The sequence below is a fragment of the Heterodontus francisci genome, chromosome 32, assembly GCF_036365525.1.
Source record: "Heterodontus francisci isolate sHetFra1 chromosome 32, sHetFra1.hap1, whole genome shotgun sequence".
Classification (NCBI taxonomy): Eukaryota; Metazoa; Chordata; class Chondrichthyes; order Heterodontiformes; family Heterodontidae; genus Heterodontus; species Heterodontus francisci.
Window position 1 is genome coordinate 9,704,846 of NC_090402.1, and position 14,974 is coordinate 9,719,819.

At 44.4% G+C, this 14,974-nt stretch overlaps 1 protein-coding gene across 3 annotated transcripts in view; it reads left to right on the plus strand.

The window, feature by feature from the left end:
* Positions 1 to 325: 325 nt before the first annotated feature.
* The window catches only part of usp20 (ubiquitin specific peptidase 20), a 77,364-nt gene continuing 62,715 nt past the window's right edge, over positions 326 to 14,974 (plus strand). For all 3 annotated transcript variants that reach the window (XM_068012182.1, XM_068012183.1, XM_068012184.1), the window contains exons 1-4: positions 326 to 432; positions 4,722 to 4,819; positions 12,756 to 12,809; positions 13,733 to 13,795. In XM_068012182.1, the coding sequence (XP_067868283.1) occupies positions 4,739 to 4,819; positions 12,756 to 12,809; positions 13,733 to 13,795 (198 nt within the window). In that variant the 5' untranslated portion in view covers positions 326 to 432; positions 4,722 to 4,738. The remainder of the gene's footprint in view (positions 433 to 4,721; positions 4,820 to 12,755; positions 12,810 to 13,732; positions 13,796 to 14,974) is intronic.

Sequence of the window (14,974 nt, forward strand, 5' to 3'; positions counted from 1 at the left end):
CGCATTCCACATTTGCATGGGGAGGAGGGGCGGGGTGGCCACTGAGTTGGCGCGTGCGCATTGCGAGCCGGACCGGAGGTGGGCGGGGCCACCGAGTTGGCGCGTGCGCATTCCCTACAGGGCGGGGGGGGGAGGGGCACGGCCACAGTGTTGGCGCGTGCGCATTCCATGATGTCACAGCAACCGCTTTCGGTCCATCAGCAATTGGGAGGGAGGTTGGCGGGAACTACATCTCCCGAAAGGCCTAGCGGCCCCGGTGAGGCTCCGGAAACGGGCATCCGGGAAACCGCGGGGAACTACAACTCCCAGAGCGCACTGCGGGACGTCAGCGTTTGGAAGATGGCGGTGGGTGATTGGTGCTTCGTTGAAAGAAAATATTAGCGAGGGGGAAAAATCAGGCGATCTTGGGCTGCGTCGGGCCGGCTGCAGGAGGTACATCTTGGGTGTTAATCTGTTTTAAAATGTTATGGATGTTGTTTTTGCAACTTGCTGTAAATTTTCTGAGCGACGCTTTTGTGTCTGGTTCTGACACCGCTGGACAGTGACAGCGGAGAGGCCGCGCCTCAACTCTGTGTGTGTGTGTCTCTGTCTCGGTGTGTGTGTGTCTGTGTGTCTCTGTCTGTGAGTGTGTGTCTCTGTCTGTGAGTGTGTGTCTCTGTCTGTGAGTGTGTGTCTCTGTCTGTGAGTGTGTGTCTCTGTCTGTGAGTGTGTGTCTCTGTCTGTGAGTGTGTGTCTCTGTCTGTGAGTGTGTGTCTCTGTCTGTGAGTGTGTGTCTCTGTGTGTGTGTGTCTCTGTCTGTCTCGGTGTGTGTGTGTCTGTGTGTCTCTGTCTGTGAGTGTGTGTCTGTGTGTGTGTGTCTGTGTGTCTCTGTCTGTCTCGGTGTGTGTGTGTCTGTGTGTCTCTGTCTGTGAGTGTGTGTCTGTGTGTGTGTGTCTGTGTGTCTCTGTCTGTCTCGGTGTGTGTGTGTCTGTGTGTCTCTGTCTGTCTGTGTGTGTCTCTGTCTGTGTGTGTCTCTGTCTGTGTGTGTGTCTCTGTCTGTGTGTGTGTCTCTGTCTGTGTGTGTGTCTCTGTCTGTGTGTGTCTCTGTCTGTGAGTGTGTGTCTCTGTCTGTGAGTGTGTGTCTCTGTCTGTGTGTGTGTGTCTCTGTCTGTCTCGGTGTGTGTGTGTCTGTGTGTCTCTGTCTGTGAGTGTGTGTCTGTGTGTGTGTGTCTGTGTGTCTCTGTCTGTCTCGGTGTGTGTGTGTCTGTGTGTCTCTGTCTGTGAGTGTGTGTCTGTGTGTGTGTGTCTGTGTGTCTCTGTCTGTCTCGGTGTGTGTGTGTCTGTGTGTCTCTGTCTGTGAGTGTGTGTCTCTGTCTGTGAGTGTGTGTCTCTGTCTGTGTGTGTCTCTGTCTGTGTGTGTCTCTGTCTGTGTGTGTCTCTGTCTGTGTGTGTCTCTGTCTGTGTGTGTCTCTGTCTGTGTGTGTCTCTGTCTGTGTGTGTCTCTGTCTGTGTGTGTCTCTGTCTGTGTGTGTGTCTCTGTCTGTGTGTGTGTCTCTATGTCTCTGTCTGTGTCTCTCTGTGTCTCTCTGTGTCTGTCTGTGTCTCTGTCTGTGTCTCTGTCTGTGTCTCTGTCTGTGTCTCTGTCTGTGTCTCTGTCTGTGTCTCTGTCTGTGTCTCTGTCTGTGTCTCTGTCTGTGTCTCTGTCTGTGTCTCTCTGTGTCTGTCTGTGTCTCTGTCTGTGTCTCTGTCTGTGTCTCTGTCTGTGTCTCTGTCTGTGTCTCTGTCTGTGTCTGTGTCTGTCTGTCTGTGTCTGTCTGTCTGTGTCTGTCTGTCTGTGTCTGTCTGTCTGTGTCTGTGTCTCTGTCTGTGTGTGTGTGTGTCTCTGTCTGTGTGTGTGTCTCTGTGTGTGTGTCTGTGTCTGTCTCTTCTCTGTGGGCGTCACTGGCCAGGCCAGCATATATTGCCCTTGAGAAGATGTGATGTGAGCTGGCTTCTTGAACTGCTACGTGGTGTAGGTACACCTACAGTGCTGTTAGGAAGGGAGTTCCAGGATTTTGACCCAGCAACAGTGAAGGAACAGCGATATAGTTCCAAGCCAGGATGGTGTGTGGCTTGGAGGGGAACTTGCAGGTGATGGTGTTCCCATGCATCTGCTGCCCTTGTCCTTCTAAGTGGTAGAAGTCAAGGTTGGAAGGTGCTGTCGAAGGAACAGTGTTGAGTTGCTGCAGTGCATCTTGTAACACTGCTGCCACTGTGTGTCAGTCGTGGAGGGAGTGAATGTTAAAGGATGGGGTGCCAATCAAGTGGGCTGCTTTGCCCTATGTGGTGTCAAGTTTCTTGAGTGTTGTTGGAGCTGCACTCATCCAGGCAAGTGGAGAGTATTCCATCGCATGCCTGACTTGTGCCTTGCACATGGTGGACAGGCATTGGGGAAACAAGAGGTGAGTAACTTGACGCAGAATTCCCAGCCTCTGATCTGCTCTTGTAGCCACAGTATTTATATGGGTGGTCCAGTTCAGTTTCTTGTCAGTGATAACCCCCAGGATGTCGATGGTGTAAGATTTAGTGATGATAATGCCATTGAATGTCAAGGGGCGATGGTTGGATTCTCTCTTGTTGGAGATGGTCATTGCTTGGAACTCGTGTGATGTGAATGTAACTTTCCACTTATTAGCCAAAGCCTGAACGTTGTCCAGGTTTTGCTGCATATAGACACAGACTGCTTCAGTATCAGAGGAGGCACGAATGGTGCTGAACGTTGTGCAATCATAAATTGTAATCTCAACAAGGAGTCAAAAGTTCCAGGGGAGGGGAAGAAAACGGAAGGAAGAAACTACCATTTAATATAATTCCCATTGCTAGTGATCCTGAGTGTTCTGAAGTGACAGGTGTCCTAAGGTAGGCATCCTGTTTCACCTTGTTCTGATGTTAGAGATGCAGGATTACTGCATCTGTGTAATGTTGTGCCATATTTTATAAGGTTGCCGTACATGTGGAAATATTTTCAATATATTTACAATCAAACTGCAATATCATTGTAGTGCACAAACTTTGGTTTTGAGGGTGGTGGTTGATGGCAAATGCTCATCCTGGAGTTTAGTTACTAGTGGTGTACCGCAAGGTTCTGTTTTGGGGCCACTGCTGTTTGTCATTTTTATAAACGACCTGGATGAGGGTGTAGAAGGGTGGGTTAGTAAATTTGCGGATGACACGAAGGTCGGTGGAGTTGTGGATAGTGTCGAAGGGTGTTGTAGGGTACAGAGGGACATAGATAGGCTGCAGAGCTGGGCTGAGAGATGGCAAATGGAGTTTAATGCGGAGAAGTGTGAGGTGATTCACTTTGGAAGGAGTAACAGCAATGCAGAGTACTGGGCTAATGGGAAGATTCTTGGTAGTGTAGATGAGCAGAGAGATCTTGGTATCCAGGTACATAAATCCCTGAAAGTTGCTACCCAGGTTAATAGGGCTGTTAAGAAGGCATATGGTGTGTTAGCCTTTATTAGTAGGGGGATCGAGTTTCAGAGCCACGGGGTCATGATGCAGCTGTACAAAACTCTGGTGAGGCCGCACCTGGAGTATTGCGTGCAGTTCTGGTCACCGCATTATAGGAAGGATGTCGAAGCTTTGGAAAGGGTGCAGAGGAGATTTACTAGGATGTTGCCTGGTATGGAAGGAAGGTCTTACGAGGAAAGGCTGAGGGACTTGGGGTTGTTTTCGTTAGAGAGAAGGAGGAGGAGAGGTGACTTAATAGAGACATACAAGATAATCAGAGGGTTAGATAGGGTGGATAGTGAGAGTCTTTTTCCTCGGATGAGGATGGCAAACACGAGGGGACATAGCTTTAAGTTGAGGGGTGAAAGATATAGGACAGATGTCAGAGGTAGTTTCTTTACGCAGAGAGTAGTAGGGGCGTGGAACGCCCTGCCTGCAACAGTAGTAGACTCGCCAACTTTAAGGGCATTTAAGTGGTCATTGGATAGACATATGGATGTAAATGGAATAGTGTAGGTCAGATGATCGGCGCAACATCGAGGGCCGAAGGGCCTGTACTGCGCTGTAATATTCTAATTCTAAAAAAATGCATCAGAATTTGGAGTTAGCATCCAACAAGTGGCATGAGATGTATGAAATATGGAGAGGTTTAACTGGGCGCTTTGAGAGTTAACAGGTCAGTCGACTGGTCAATATGCTCGTCATATTCTGAACCCCCAGGCAGCAGCATTTATGTGGTAATTTTTAAAAATTCATTCGTGGGATGTGGGCGTCGCTGGCTAGGCCAGCGTTTATTGCCCATCCTTAATTTCCCTTGAACTGAGTAGCTTGCTCGGGCATTTAAGAGTCAACCACATTGCTGTGGGTCTAGAGTCACATGTAGGCCAGACCAGGTAAGGACAGCAGATTTCCTTCCCTAAAATACATTAGTGAACCAAATGGGTTTTGGCGACGATCAACAATGGTTTCATGGTCACCACTAGACCTAGCTTTCTAATTCCAGATTTATTAATTTAATTCAAATTCCACCATCTGACGTGGTGGGATTGGAACTCATGTCCCCAGAGCATTAGCCTGGGATTCTGGCTTACTGGTCAAGTAACATTACCACTACGCCACTATATTTAATAAGCCATCTGAAGTTGAAGACAGATTCATTTACTTACGTGTCTAGTATCTATTAGTAATAATGGGGCAACCTATAAATTTAGATAATGTTTTGATCTTAATAGCTGCAATTCTTATTCCAGTGACGAAGTTCAGGAAGATGTCTAATGCTGCTGATATCTGCCCTCATCTGGATTCAATAGGAGAGATCACTAAGGAGGAGCTGTTACAGAAATCAAAGGTAAAAGGATTGCTTATCTTAGTGAATGAGTGGGTAAGATGCATCTAAAGTATATGGAGCCTGAAATGCTATTGAAGCATTTTATAGTAGGCCAAGAACAGAAATGTCAGTGGGAGCAAACGGGAGAATTAAAATGACTGGCGACTTGAATCTGGGGGACTGAAGGGAGGTGTTCTGCAAAGTGATCACCCAGCCTGCATTTGGTCTCCCCGATGTAGAGGAGATCGCATTGTGAGCAGCGAATATAGTGTACTAAATTATACTGTTTCACCTGGAAGGAGTGTTTGGATGGTGAGAAAGGAGGAGGTAAAATGGCAGGTATTGCATCTCCTGAGCTTGCACGGAAAGGTACCATAGGACAGCTTGGCGATGGAGTCGGTGCTGCTGAAGAGAAAAGTCGTGGCTGTGCACATGACAGTGGTGTAAAAAGACCCTGTTCGGCATTCAGTTGGATACTGGCTGATCCATACCTTAATTTAATTTATCTGCCTTTGTTCCATATCCTTTGCCACCCTTGCCTAACAAAAATCTATTGAGTTCAATTTCAATTGGCCCAGTACACACAGCCTGTTAGGGAAGCATATTCTGGATTTCCACTCCCCATTTGGTGAAAACATGCTTCTTGATTTCATTCATAAATGTCCTAGCTCTGGTTCTAAGCTTAAGCCTTCTTGTTCTGGATTCCTGCACCGGAGGAAATAGTTTCTTGTGCATCTTCCCTATCAAATCTCTTAATCATTTTAAAGACCTGAATTCGATCACTGACATTCCATTTGATTACTTTTTGTACTTGTGCACTAGTTTTTAGTGATTTGTGAACATGCACATCTAAATCCTTTATTCCTGCACAGCTCCTAGTCTCTCGCCATTAAGATTCCTCTCCCATGTCCAGAACAGATGACCTCACACTTCCCCAGATTGAATTCCATTGGCCAGTGTTACCCACTTACTTAGTCTCTGTCCCTTTACATCTTCCTGTTCGCATCCGCAAAACTTATTGTGCCTCTTAACTTGGTATCATCTGCAAATTTGAATATACAACTCTTCTGTTCCTACAGCAAAATACTGAGGCCTCCGTTCAGATGCCTGGGGATCACCTGAAAGATGGAGACACAAATTATTTCCAAGATAATATTTAAATTCTTATTCTTTCAGCATACATCATGTGCTATTGATGCTTTTGAATCCAACTAAGACGATCAGACCTAATTTTTAAGCAAATTTTGACCCTTTCTCTTGTGCTGTAGAAGGGCATGTCTGCAAGCAGCAAGCTTTATTTCTTTTTATCTGCAGGAGCCGCTAAAATGAGTCACTAGCGCAAAACTGAAGTGGAGGGCACTAGTTTAGGAATTGCATGCATAATCTATTAAAGAAAGTGAAGTAACTGTGTAGACAAGGAGATAACCTATCGCTTACTGCAAAAACAGACTTGCTAAAATGATGGACAAGTGAGAAGTAGATAAAGCATGCCTTTATTCTGACCAGCAACTGCTGAGTCTAAAAGTGAACAATTTTTTCACAGGCAGCTAAGGAAAAGAATGAACACCAAGTGTTAATATTTTTTCCCTCTGCCCCTGCCACTTGGCCCATCATTATGCAGTATCCACAAGCACAATAATACAGGCCCAAAAGCCTACAGATACTTATGCAAGTAAAGACCTGGCTTTTTGCAGAACAGCAGCTGTTTGTTGGGTGGTAGCTAAAAATATAGTGTGTTACGTTACCCCACTGAGAATTTGTCAAAACTCTGAGTCTTGCGAGTGGTTTTGTGAATCAGTAATAAATACTTGTCACCGAAGATCGTCCAATCAGCAGAAATTGCTCCTTCAGTAACACATCTTCTCTACTTCCCATCTGGTAGCAATGTATAAATAATTTTTTTAAAAAAAGTTTCATATATTAAGTCTTTATCTTGTCTGGCAATGGAGTGGAAAAGCTTTTAAACTGCTAACGCTATAGGGTTCACATTGCACTCCATAGATTAATTATGCGTCCAGCATTGTGTCCTCTTCGATTGGTGAGCAGTAATAACAGAATTTGTAAAACAGATTTGCTGGCATATATGTAGTCCACACACACTCCTCCTCTTTGAATTTGAGTTCCAAAATCTAACTTCAGAATTTTAGTGAGTAAACACCAATCCAAGCCTTCCGATTTTGGGCTTAGGCATGATAAAATCAGCATTGTTCAACTTGAGTGCTATGTACACAAACACTTTCCCCATTTTGCACAAGGAGCATGTCAAGTGCAGAGAAGCGTTTTGTGAGTAAAGGATTGCACAGAATGTGTAACACAGAAATCAGCACTCGGCCCAATTAGTCCATATTGTTTATGCTCCAAATAAGCCTTCTCCACCTCCCTTTCGCCCTCAGTAATCCATCTGTTCCTTTCTACTTCCAGTGTTCAGCAAGCGTCCCCTTAAATGCACCATATTTGTGTCAACTATTCCTTGTGGTAGTGAGTTTCACATTCTAAACACTATCGAGATGAAGAAGTTTTTCCTGAATTCCCTATTGGATTTATCGGTAACCATATTGTATTTATAGTTTTGGTCTCTCCCCACAAGGAGAGGTTGAAGATGCAACTGATGTTGTATATTGACTCCTTTTTCGCATAATGGGCTGCATTTTATGAGCGCACCGCAAATAGTGGCAGCACGCTCTGATCTCGGTGGTCCGCATGTGCGGATCCACCGTCACTGAGCCCCCGCGATATTTTGCACGGGGGGCTCATTTAAATGCAGTGGGCGGAGCAGCCACCCCCGATGACGTAGAGGGGGTGGCCGCTCCATTCCTAGCAATGGTGTCCGGCACTGCACGGGCGCCGGTGCCATTTTTAAAGGGCTTCAAGCCCTTAGAATAGCTTTGAATTTGTAAAGTTATATTCCTGTGCATTTTATTTAAAACAAAAACCTGGAGGCCCTTTCCCAACACACTCGCCCCGCCCCCCCAATGTTTTGTTTTATTCCCACCGTGAACTATCCCCAACCTCGTAACATTTGCCCTTCAACCCTTCTCACCATCCTCCCCAGCGAATCAAATGTTTTTCCCACTCCCGCCCCCACCTCTCGCCACCAGTGTCACGCTAAGGTGCTGGAGTTGCAGCCTGTGGCAGTAATATCGGCGTGGGATGATCGGCGTGGGATGGCCGCCGGGGCAAGGTAAGTTGATTTGCATCTTTTTAGCTTAATTTGTAGATTGAAATGAGTGGTGGGGGGCACAAGGAGGCCTCGCTGCTGCTAGTAAAATGCAGCAGAGCCTTCTCAACGTCGGGGGTGGGGGGGGGGCTCATGGGCTTCTCCCAGAAGAACTTACCGTTTTTCCACCCCCCCCCACCTCCCTGCCATGACCCCAACACCGGTGGCCTCATAAAATTCAGCCCCAAATACTGTGAAGGTAATTACTTTCGGAAAATGTAAGTATCTTATTTGTTTCTTCCAAAATTGTTTTGCTGATCACACCTGATGTTTTCTCCTTGAGAAGCACCTTTTGCTCAGTTGATTTTATCCAATTTTTTTGGCCTGTAATCGCGGGGGGGTGGGGAGGGAAATCCAAAAGTACTGTGTACAGTTCTGGTCTCTATACTGCAAAACCGATTTTGAAGCACTCGAAGTGTAGAATTGATTTACAGGAATGTTACAAGAATTGAGATGATGCAGCTTTCGGGAGAGATTGAGCAGGCTTTTTTATCCAGAAAAGAGAAGACTAAGAGAAGATCTGATATAGGTTTTTAAAAATAACTATGGAGGGTTACTAGGGAAAATGTGGAGAAACAGTTTCTACTTGTGGATGAGACCATAACAAGGAGATATAAATAGAAGACAGTCACCAACAGATCAAATGAAGAATTGAGGAATTTGTTTATGCAAATGTGATGATGAAAATGTGGAACACACTGCGATATGGAATGGTTGAAGCAGGTAGCATTGATGCATTTAAGGGGAGTCTTGATGCCGACATGAGGAAGAAGGGAATAGAGGGATATGGGAACAGGGTGGGAAGAGGTAATTAGAGTGGGAGGAGGCTCGCATGGAGTATGAGCATCAGTACAGACAGATTGTAGTGATTGGTCGTCTTCTGTGCTGTAGATTATATATAATTCTGTGCTCAGCCTCTCTACAGGAGATGGGTGAATGGCATGGACCAAAAAACGAATAACATTGTAAGGAGAGAGAATAGCTGGTATGAAACCATGGTGTTTTCTTTGCTGATGGTTAAACTTTTTCTTAAAATCCCTTTTTGCTTTGGTCTCTTAGTACCACGGCATCCCTGGCTAAGAGGTTTCCATCCAACCTGCTTCCAGACCTTTCCCAGTGCTGCTTTGAAACCAGTTGTTAGATGTGCAATTTCACGACAATCTCAGTGCTGATGTGAAATGATTTCCACTTTGCACCAATGTTAAGGTGGTTTAACTTGTGCCTGGTTTAACGTGCTCTCCCTTTTGGATTCCTCTCTACCCATTTGCTCACAACTACCCACAGCAGCATGACTGACACTGGGAACTTGATGTATGGATGGTTGTGGAAACAAACTTGCGCTTTGTCATTCCAAGACACAATGTATTGCCTGCTTGAGGCCTTCACTTGAGGCTTTGCCTGCTTTAGTAAAATAAACTGACTGAAATAAATCCCCTAAAATGAATTAACAGTCAAGAAGGTTAAGAAATATGATCTAAGGCTTTAAAATGCTGAGAGCATGGGTTAGAAGATGTAAGCCGATTATCTAAATTAGACAGAAATTGCAGCACACTGGGACAAAAGCAACAAACCTTAAACGAGTCCTGAAGATGGAAGGAATTAAGATGGTTTTTAAAATGGCAATTCTCTTCCCCTGTTAGGACCTTCCAGATTGGGTCTGTAGCCTTGGGGAGCCATTCAGCTGACTTCAGGTGTGGAAGTAGGTCTGGAGGATGTTGCTGAAGTTGGCATCCTTTCTGGTTCTGGCTGCTGAGCAGAAGGCATAGGTGTCAGAAAACTCCATATCAGATGAGTGTGTGGTAATGTTTTGCAGTTATTAAAGTTTCCCTGTTTTGAATGCCTTGTAATGAATATTTTAAAACTCAGTCTGTACTTACCTTCCTTTAAATTGAATCTTTGTGGTTGATTTGTTGAATTAAAATTCTCCTGTGCACGACTTTAGATGTCAGCTTTGGCTCAGTGGCAGCTGTTGTCTCTGAGTCAGTTGGTTGTGGGTTCAAGTACTACTTGAAAATTGAGCAAAACGTCTAGGTTAACATTCAGTGCAATACTGAAGGAAGGCTGCACTGCCAGGTGCCGCATTTAGGCTGAGTTATGGGCCATATTTTCCTGTCAAAATAACGGTAAGGCTGGTGGGGCTGTTAATGCGCAAATGGTACAGCAACTTCAGGCAAGGAGCAGATTTGTATTTAAATGTCAATATCTAAATGTTTTTGTTCGAGTTGCGCTGTTCTACTGATGTCCCGAAAATGGCATCTTGCTCCCCTGCCTCATATTGAAATGCATTGAATACCATGAAGTTTCTGAGTTTGCGCAGTAGATATGATCTGAACTTGCCACAAAGTTAAGTTGTTTCATTTCAAGTGTAAGTAACCTTTTAATGACACAAGAAATATTAATTACTGCCAATCAACCCCTCTGGCACTGAAAATTAACCATTACAGGTATGGAGCCTCAATCCTTAAGATATTAATGTTTGAGATTTTAAAATTGTAAAATTTTCAATCTGATTTTTTAACTTCCTTTGTCTTTTTCTCTCTCAGTCCAATCTTTCTTCCCCTCTTTCTGTACCTAACTTGACATTGAATTCACCCTCTCTAATTGACACTTCATTCAGTCCTCATGCTGTTTACTTCACAATCCTTCAATCGCATTGGTTAAACACATAAGCAGTTGCCAGGTCCTCCAGAAGCCCTGTTTCCCTCACTATGCTGAGACCAGTACTTTAAGCAACTTGCTACATGAAAAATTCAAAACCGAGATGCACAAGGGCAAGTCTGACTACCGGCAGATGCTGTTTGATGCCCTGATATACCAAGATCTGGGCCGTTAAGCCAAGACCCCATTTGCAATTTCAAGTGGCTGTAAAAGACCCCCTTGACACTTCTGTAGGAGAGCAGGGGAGTTTTCTCTTGTGTCCTGGTCAGTATTTACCCTCAGTCAGCATCACCAAAACAGATTATTTGGTTGTTAAATCATTGCTATTTGTGGGACCTTCCTTTGTGGAAATTGGCTGCCATGTTTCCTATGTTGCAACAGTGACTACGCTTCAAAAGTACTTCACTGGTTGTAAAGTGCTTTGAGACATCCTGAGGTCATGAAAGGTGCTGTATTATGCAAGTCTGTCTACCTTGCGCTCTGCCCTTTCTTTACCCTCTTGTTCCCTTTGAAGGTCTCATTTTCATTCATTCATGGTTTGCTGGCAAGGCCAACATTTATTGCTTATCCCAAATTGCCCTTGAAAAGGCAGTGGTGAGCCACCGTCTTGAACTACTGCAGCCCATGTGATGACCATCCAGTACTGTTAGGTAGGGAGTTCCAGAATTTTGACCCAGAAACCATGAAGGAACAGATTTTTCCAAGTCAGAATGGTGTGTGACTTGGAAGGGAGATTGCTGGTGGTGGTCCCCTGCACTTACTGTCCTTGTCCTTACAGGTGGCAGAGTTTGTTGGTTTGGAAGGTGCTGTCCAAGAAGCTTTGGTGAGTTACTGCAGTGCATCTCATAGATGGTAAACACTGCTGCCACTGTGTGCTGGTGGTGGAGGGAGCGAGTGTTGAAGGTGGTAGGTAGATGGGGTTCCAATCAACCAGGCTGCTTTGAGTTGGATGGCTTTGAGCTTCTTGAGTATTGTTGGAGTTGCACTCATCCAGCCACGTTGCGAGCACTTCAACACACTCCAAAGTTGTGCCTTGTAGATGGTGGACAGACTTTGGGAGTCAGGAGGTGAATTTTTCGCTGCAGAATTCCCAGGCTCTGACCTGCTCTTATAACCACAGTATTCATATAACTGGTCCAGTTAAGTTTCTGGTCGATGGTACTGATTTTGGCAATGGTAATGCCATTGAATGTCATGGGGAGGTGGTTAGACTTTCTCTTGTTGGAGATGGTCAGTGCTTGACATTTGTGTGGCACAAATGTTACTTGCCATTTATCAGCCCTTACTGGATGCAGGCATGGACTGTTTCCTGGAGCCTCCACCTCGTGTTAGTTGTTTTAATTTTTGCACCACCATTCATGACTGGATGTGGCAGGACTGCAGAGCTTTGATCTGATCCGTTGGTTGTTGGATTCCTTAGTTCAGCCTATAGCATCCACTATTTAGCATGCATATAGTTTTGAGGTATACCTGGTACTGCTCCTGGCATGTGCTGCTATGTTCTTCATTGAGCCAGGGTTAATCTCCTGGCTTGATGGTAATGGTGAGGGATATGCCAGGCCATGAGATTACAGATTGTAGTGGAACACAATACTGCTGCTGAAGGCTCACAGCACCTCAGGGATGCCTAGTTTTGAGCCTCTAGATCTGTTCTGAATCTTTCCCATTTAGCATGGTGATAGTGTCACACAACACAGTGAAGGGTATCCTTAGTCCTTATGAAGACAAAGTCCTGTCTTTGCACTATGTGGTGACCACTGCTGCCAGCTGTGTCATGGACAGATGCATCTGTGACTGGTAAATTGGTGAGGGCGAGATCAAGTAGGTTTTTCCCTTGTGTTGGTTCTCTCACCACCGGTTGCATGTCCAGTCTAGCAGCTATGTCCTTCAGCACTCTGCCAGCTTGGTCAGTAGTGGTGCTCCCGAGCCGATGAATATTGAAGTCTCCCACCCAAAGTACATTCTGTGTCCTTGCTGCCCTCGGTGATTCTTCCAAGTCATGTCCAACATGTTGCTTGGAGGGTTATAGCTTAAATAAAACCATTTGAGATAATCAGACTAAAGCCTGTTTCTTTTTTTCAGGGAACATGTCAATCCTGTGGTGTTGGTGGACCAAACCTATGGGCTTGTCTTCAGGTAAGGAGTGGTTTCTATTGCAAAATATTATTTCTGTGCTTACAAACATAGCTCATTGTGTAAATATGGAGCCAGACTAAACTGACAAATAAGAATTTTTTGGTCCCTAATTAGCTACAGTCTTGGTCCAGACATTAGATCCTTATATAAGTAGATGGGAAGTAGCCCCCTTTTGGAGGAACCAGGATTGTAAGCCTGGAGTATATCACTCAAGGTAGGATGTGGAGAAGCATGGAGGAATTTGAAAATGAGGTTGAGCATTTTGGAGTCAGCTATCTGGGGCACAGTGAACTACTAGAGTTTGGAGGGACTGGAGAGTGATGCAAGTGTGGGACTTGATGCAGTTGGGAACGCAGACAAGATGAGAGTGCATTTTCACTTCACTATGTCATTCAGTGAGGAATAAGACATGAGCTTGTGACCGTGATTGCCATGAAGCTGGGAAGCTACAGGTGGAAACCAGGTACTTCCCAAAGCAGGAGTGAAGAATTGAAGACTAATCTTATTCATTTCACTTTCAAAAGTACTTCATTGACTTTGGCGGTAAGATGCTTTGGGATGTCCTGAAGTCATAAAAGGTGCTATATAAATGCAAGTCTGTCTTTCATTTCTCTGTTAAGAGGTTTGTGAGCAGGGTTTTCTCCCAGTTTCAGTTACAGCTGTATGCAAAGAATGGAGTTAAGAAAATATTGGTGGGAATAGTGCAAATAATTTGTACACAATTTTAAAAAAACAAAAAAACAAAAATTGTATGCTGGCAAAAGACAAATTTCTGGGAGCTCAAAGGAAGTGTTACTCTGATTTCTGAAAGTTTCCATGCATTATTTTTTCCATTTCTATTTGTTTTTCAAGCTATTTTGTTTGTGTTCCTATTCGGCAATTTATTGCTTATATTTAGCTATCTTTGTTTCCCCCTCTCTCAGAGTGGCTGCTCCTACATAGGATGTGGGGAATCATATGTCGACCACAGCACATTGCATTCACAGGTAATTGAGATCTTTTTACAAAGGAGAGGGAGGAACAAATTACATTCTTCCACCGTTTCTTCAGCAAGAAGGGGGGGGGGGCGTTAAATTAAGCTGCAGACTTCTCTATAAATTATGACCATGCTGCTGCTTTATGCCATTGGGGGATAGGTGTTTATTACTGGGAATATGCCTAAAATTGCTTCCCCCCCCCCCCCGCCCCCATTTTTCCCCTGTAATTCCTGTAACACTCTCCTGACATCAGGCACTCTTGCGGCCTGGCCAAAACATTGATCCCAGTTCTGCTGGTGAATTTGAGTACTAGACAACCTTGGAGCTTGGTTTGACTGGAAGGCAGATACTGCATTGGTTATCTTACCAGACCAATCATCATCTATTTAACTTTCTAACTTCAAATTACAAGGGGATACATTCTTCAGCGTTCTTGTCGGTGGTGGGGGGCACTTGGCTTATTGAGGTTTGAGCTTCTATAATTGTTGCAAACTTCAGTTATTGGTGACAATGATCTTTTAATATAAAAGTCCCATTGTCAGAATTTTCTTCAATGGAATTTAACTAGTTATTGGATTTCACTTATATACTTGAAGTTTAACAGCCCGATTGTCTTAGATATTTAATTTTCAAACATAATTTGGGAATGTTGGACCTGTTGATATAGTTAATGCAATTCTTGTTTTTCCTGTGAAATTCTACTCGTAAAGATGCACTGAGCATTTGAAGATTGATGAGAAAGGGAGAGGAAATATAAAGAAACAGAATCTGAAGGGGAAATGAAAGCAAAAAACCTACCTAGAAATGAGCTCAGTAAGGGAATTTAAAAGAATACATCGAACTAAAATTAAAAGACTCACTGGGGGTTGGCAAGGTGGGGGGAGTTGGGGGTGCTAATTTTAAAGGCATTAAAATAAATCCAGATGTTCCAGTTCTTGGAGTGTGCATTGAAAATGCTGTTTTGTTCATCAAGATATGCCAGTGACTATCATTCTGACCATCCTAACTGTAATACTCTGAGGAAGAATGCTGATACTTACACATCTTTAGGGAAGAAATGGAGTGTAGAATTTAAGTTTTGTTTTTTTAACAAAACCTTTGTTCAGTGATGGGGGGGTGGGGTGGGGCGGCGGGGGCGGTGGAATTAGCATGACATTTTGAATCTCTTTAATCAGATGATTGGAGGGA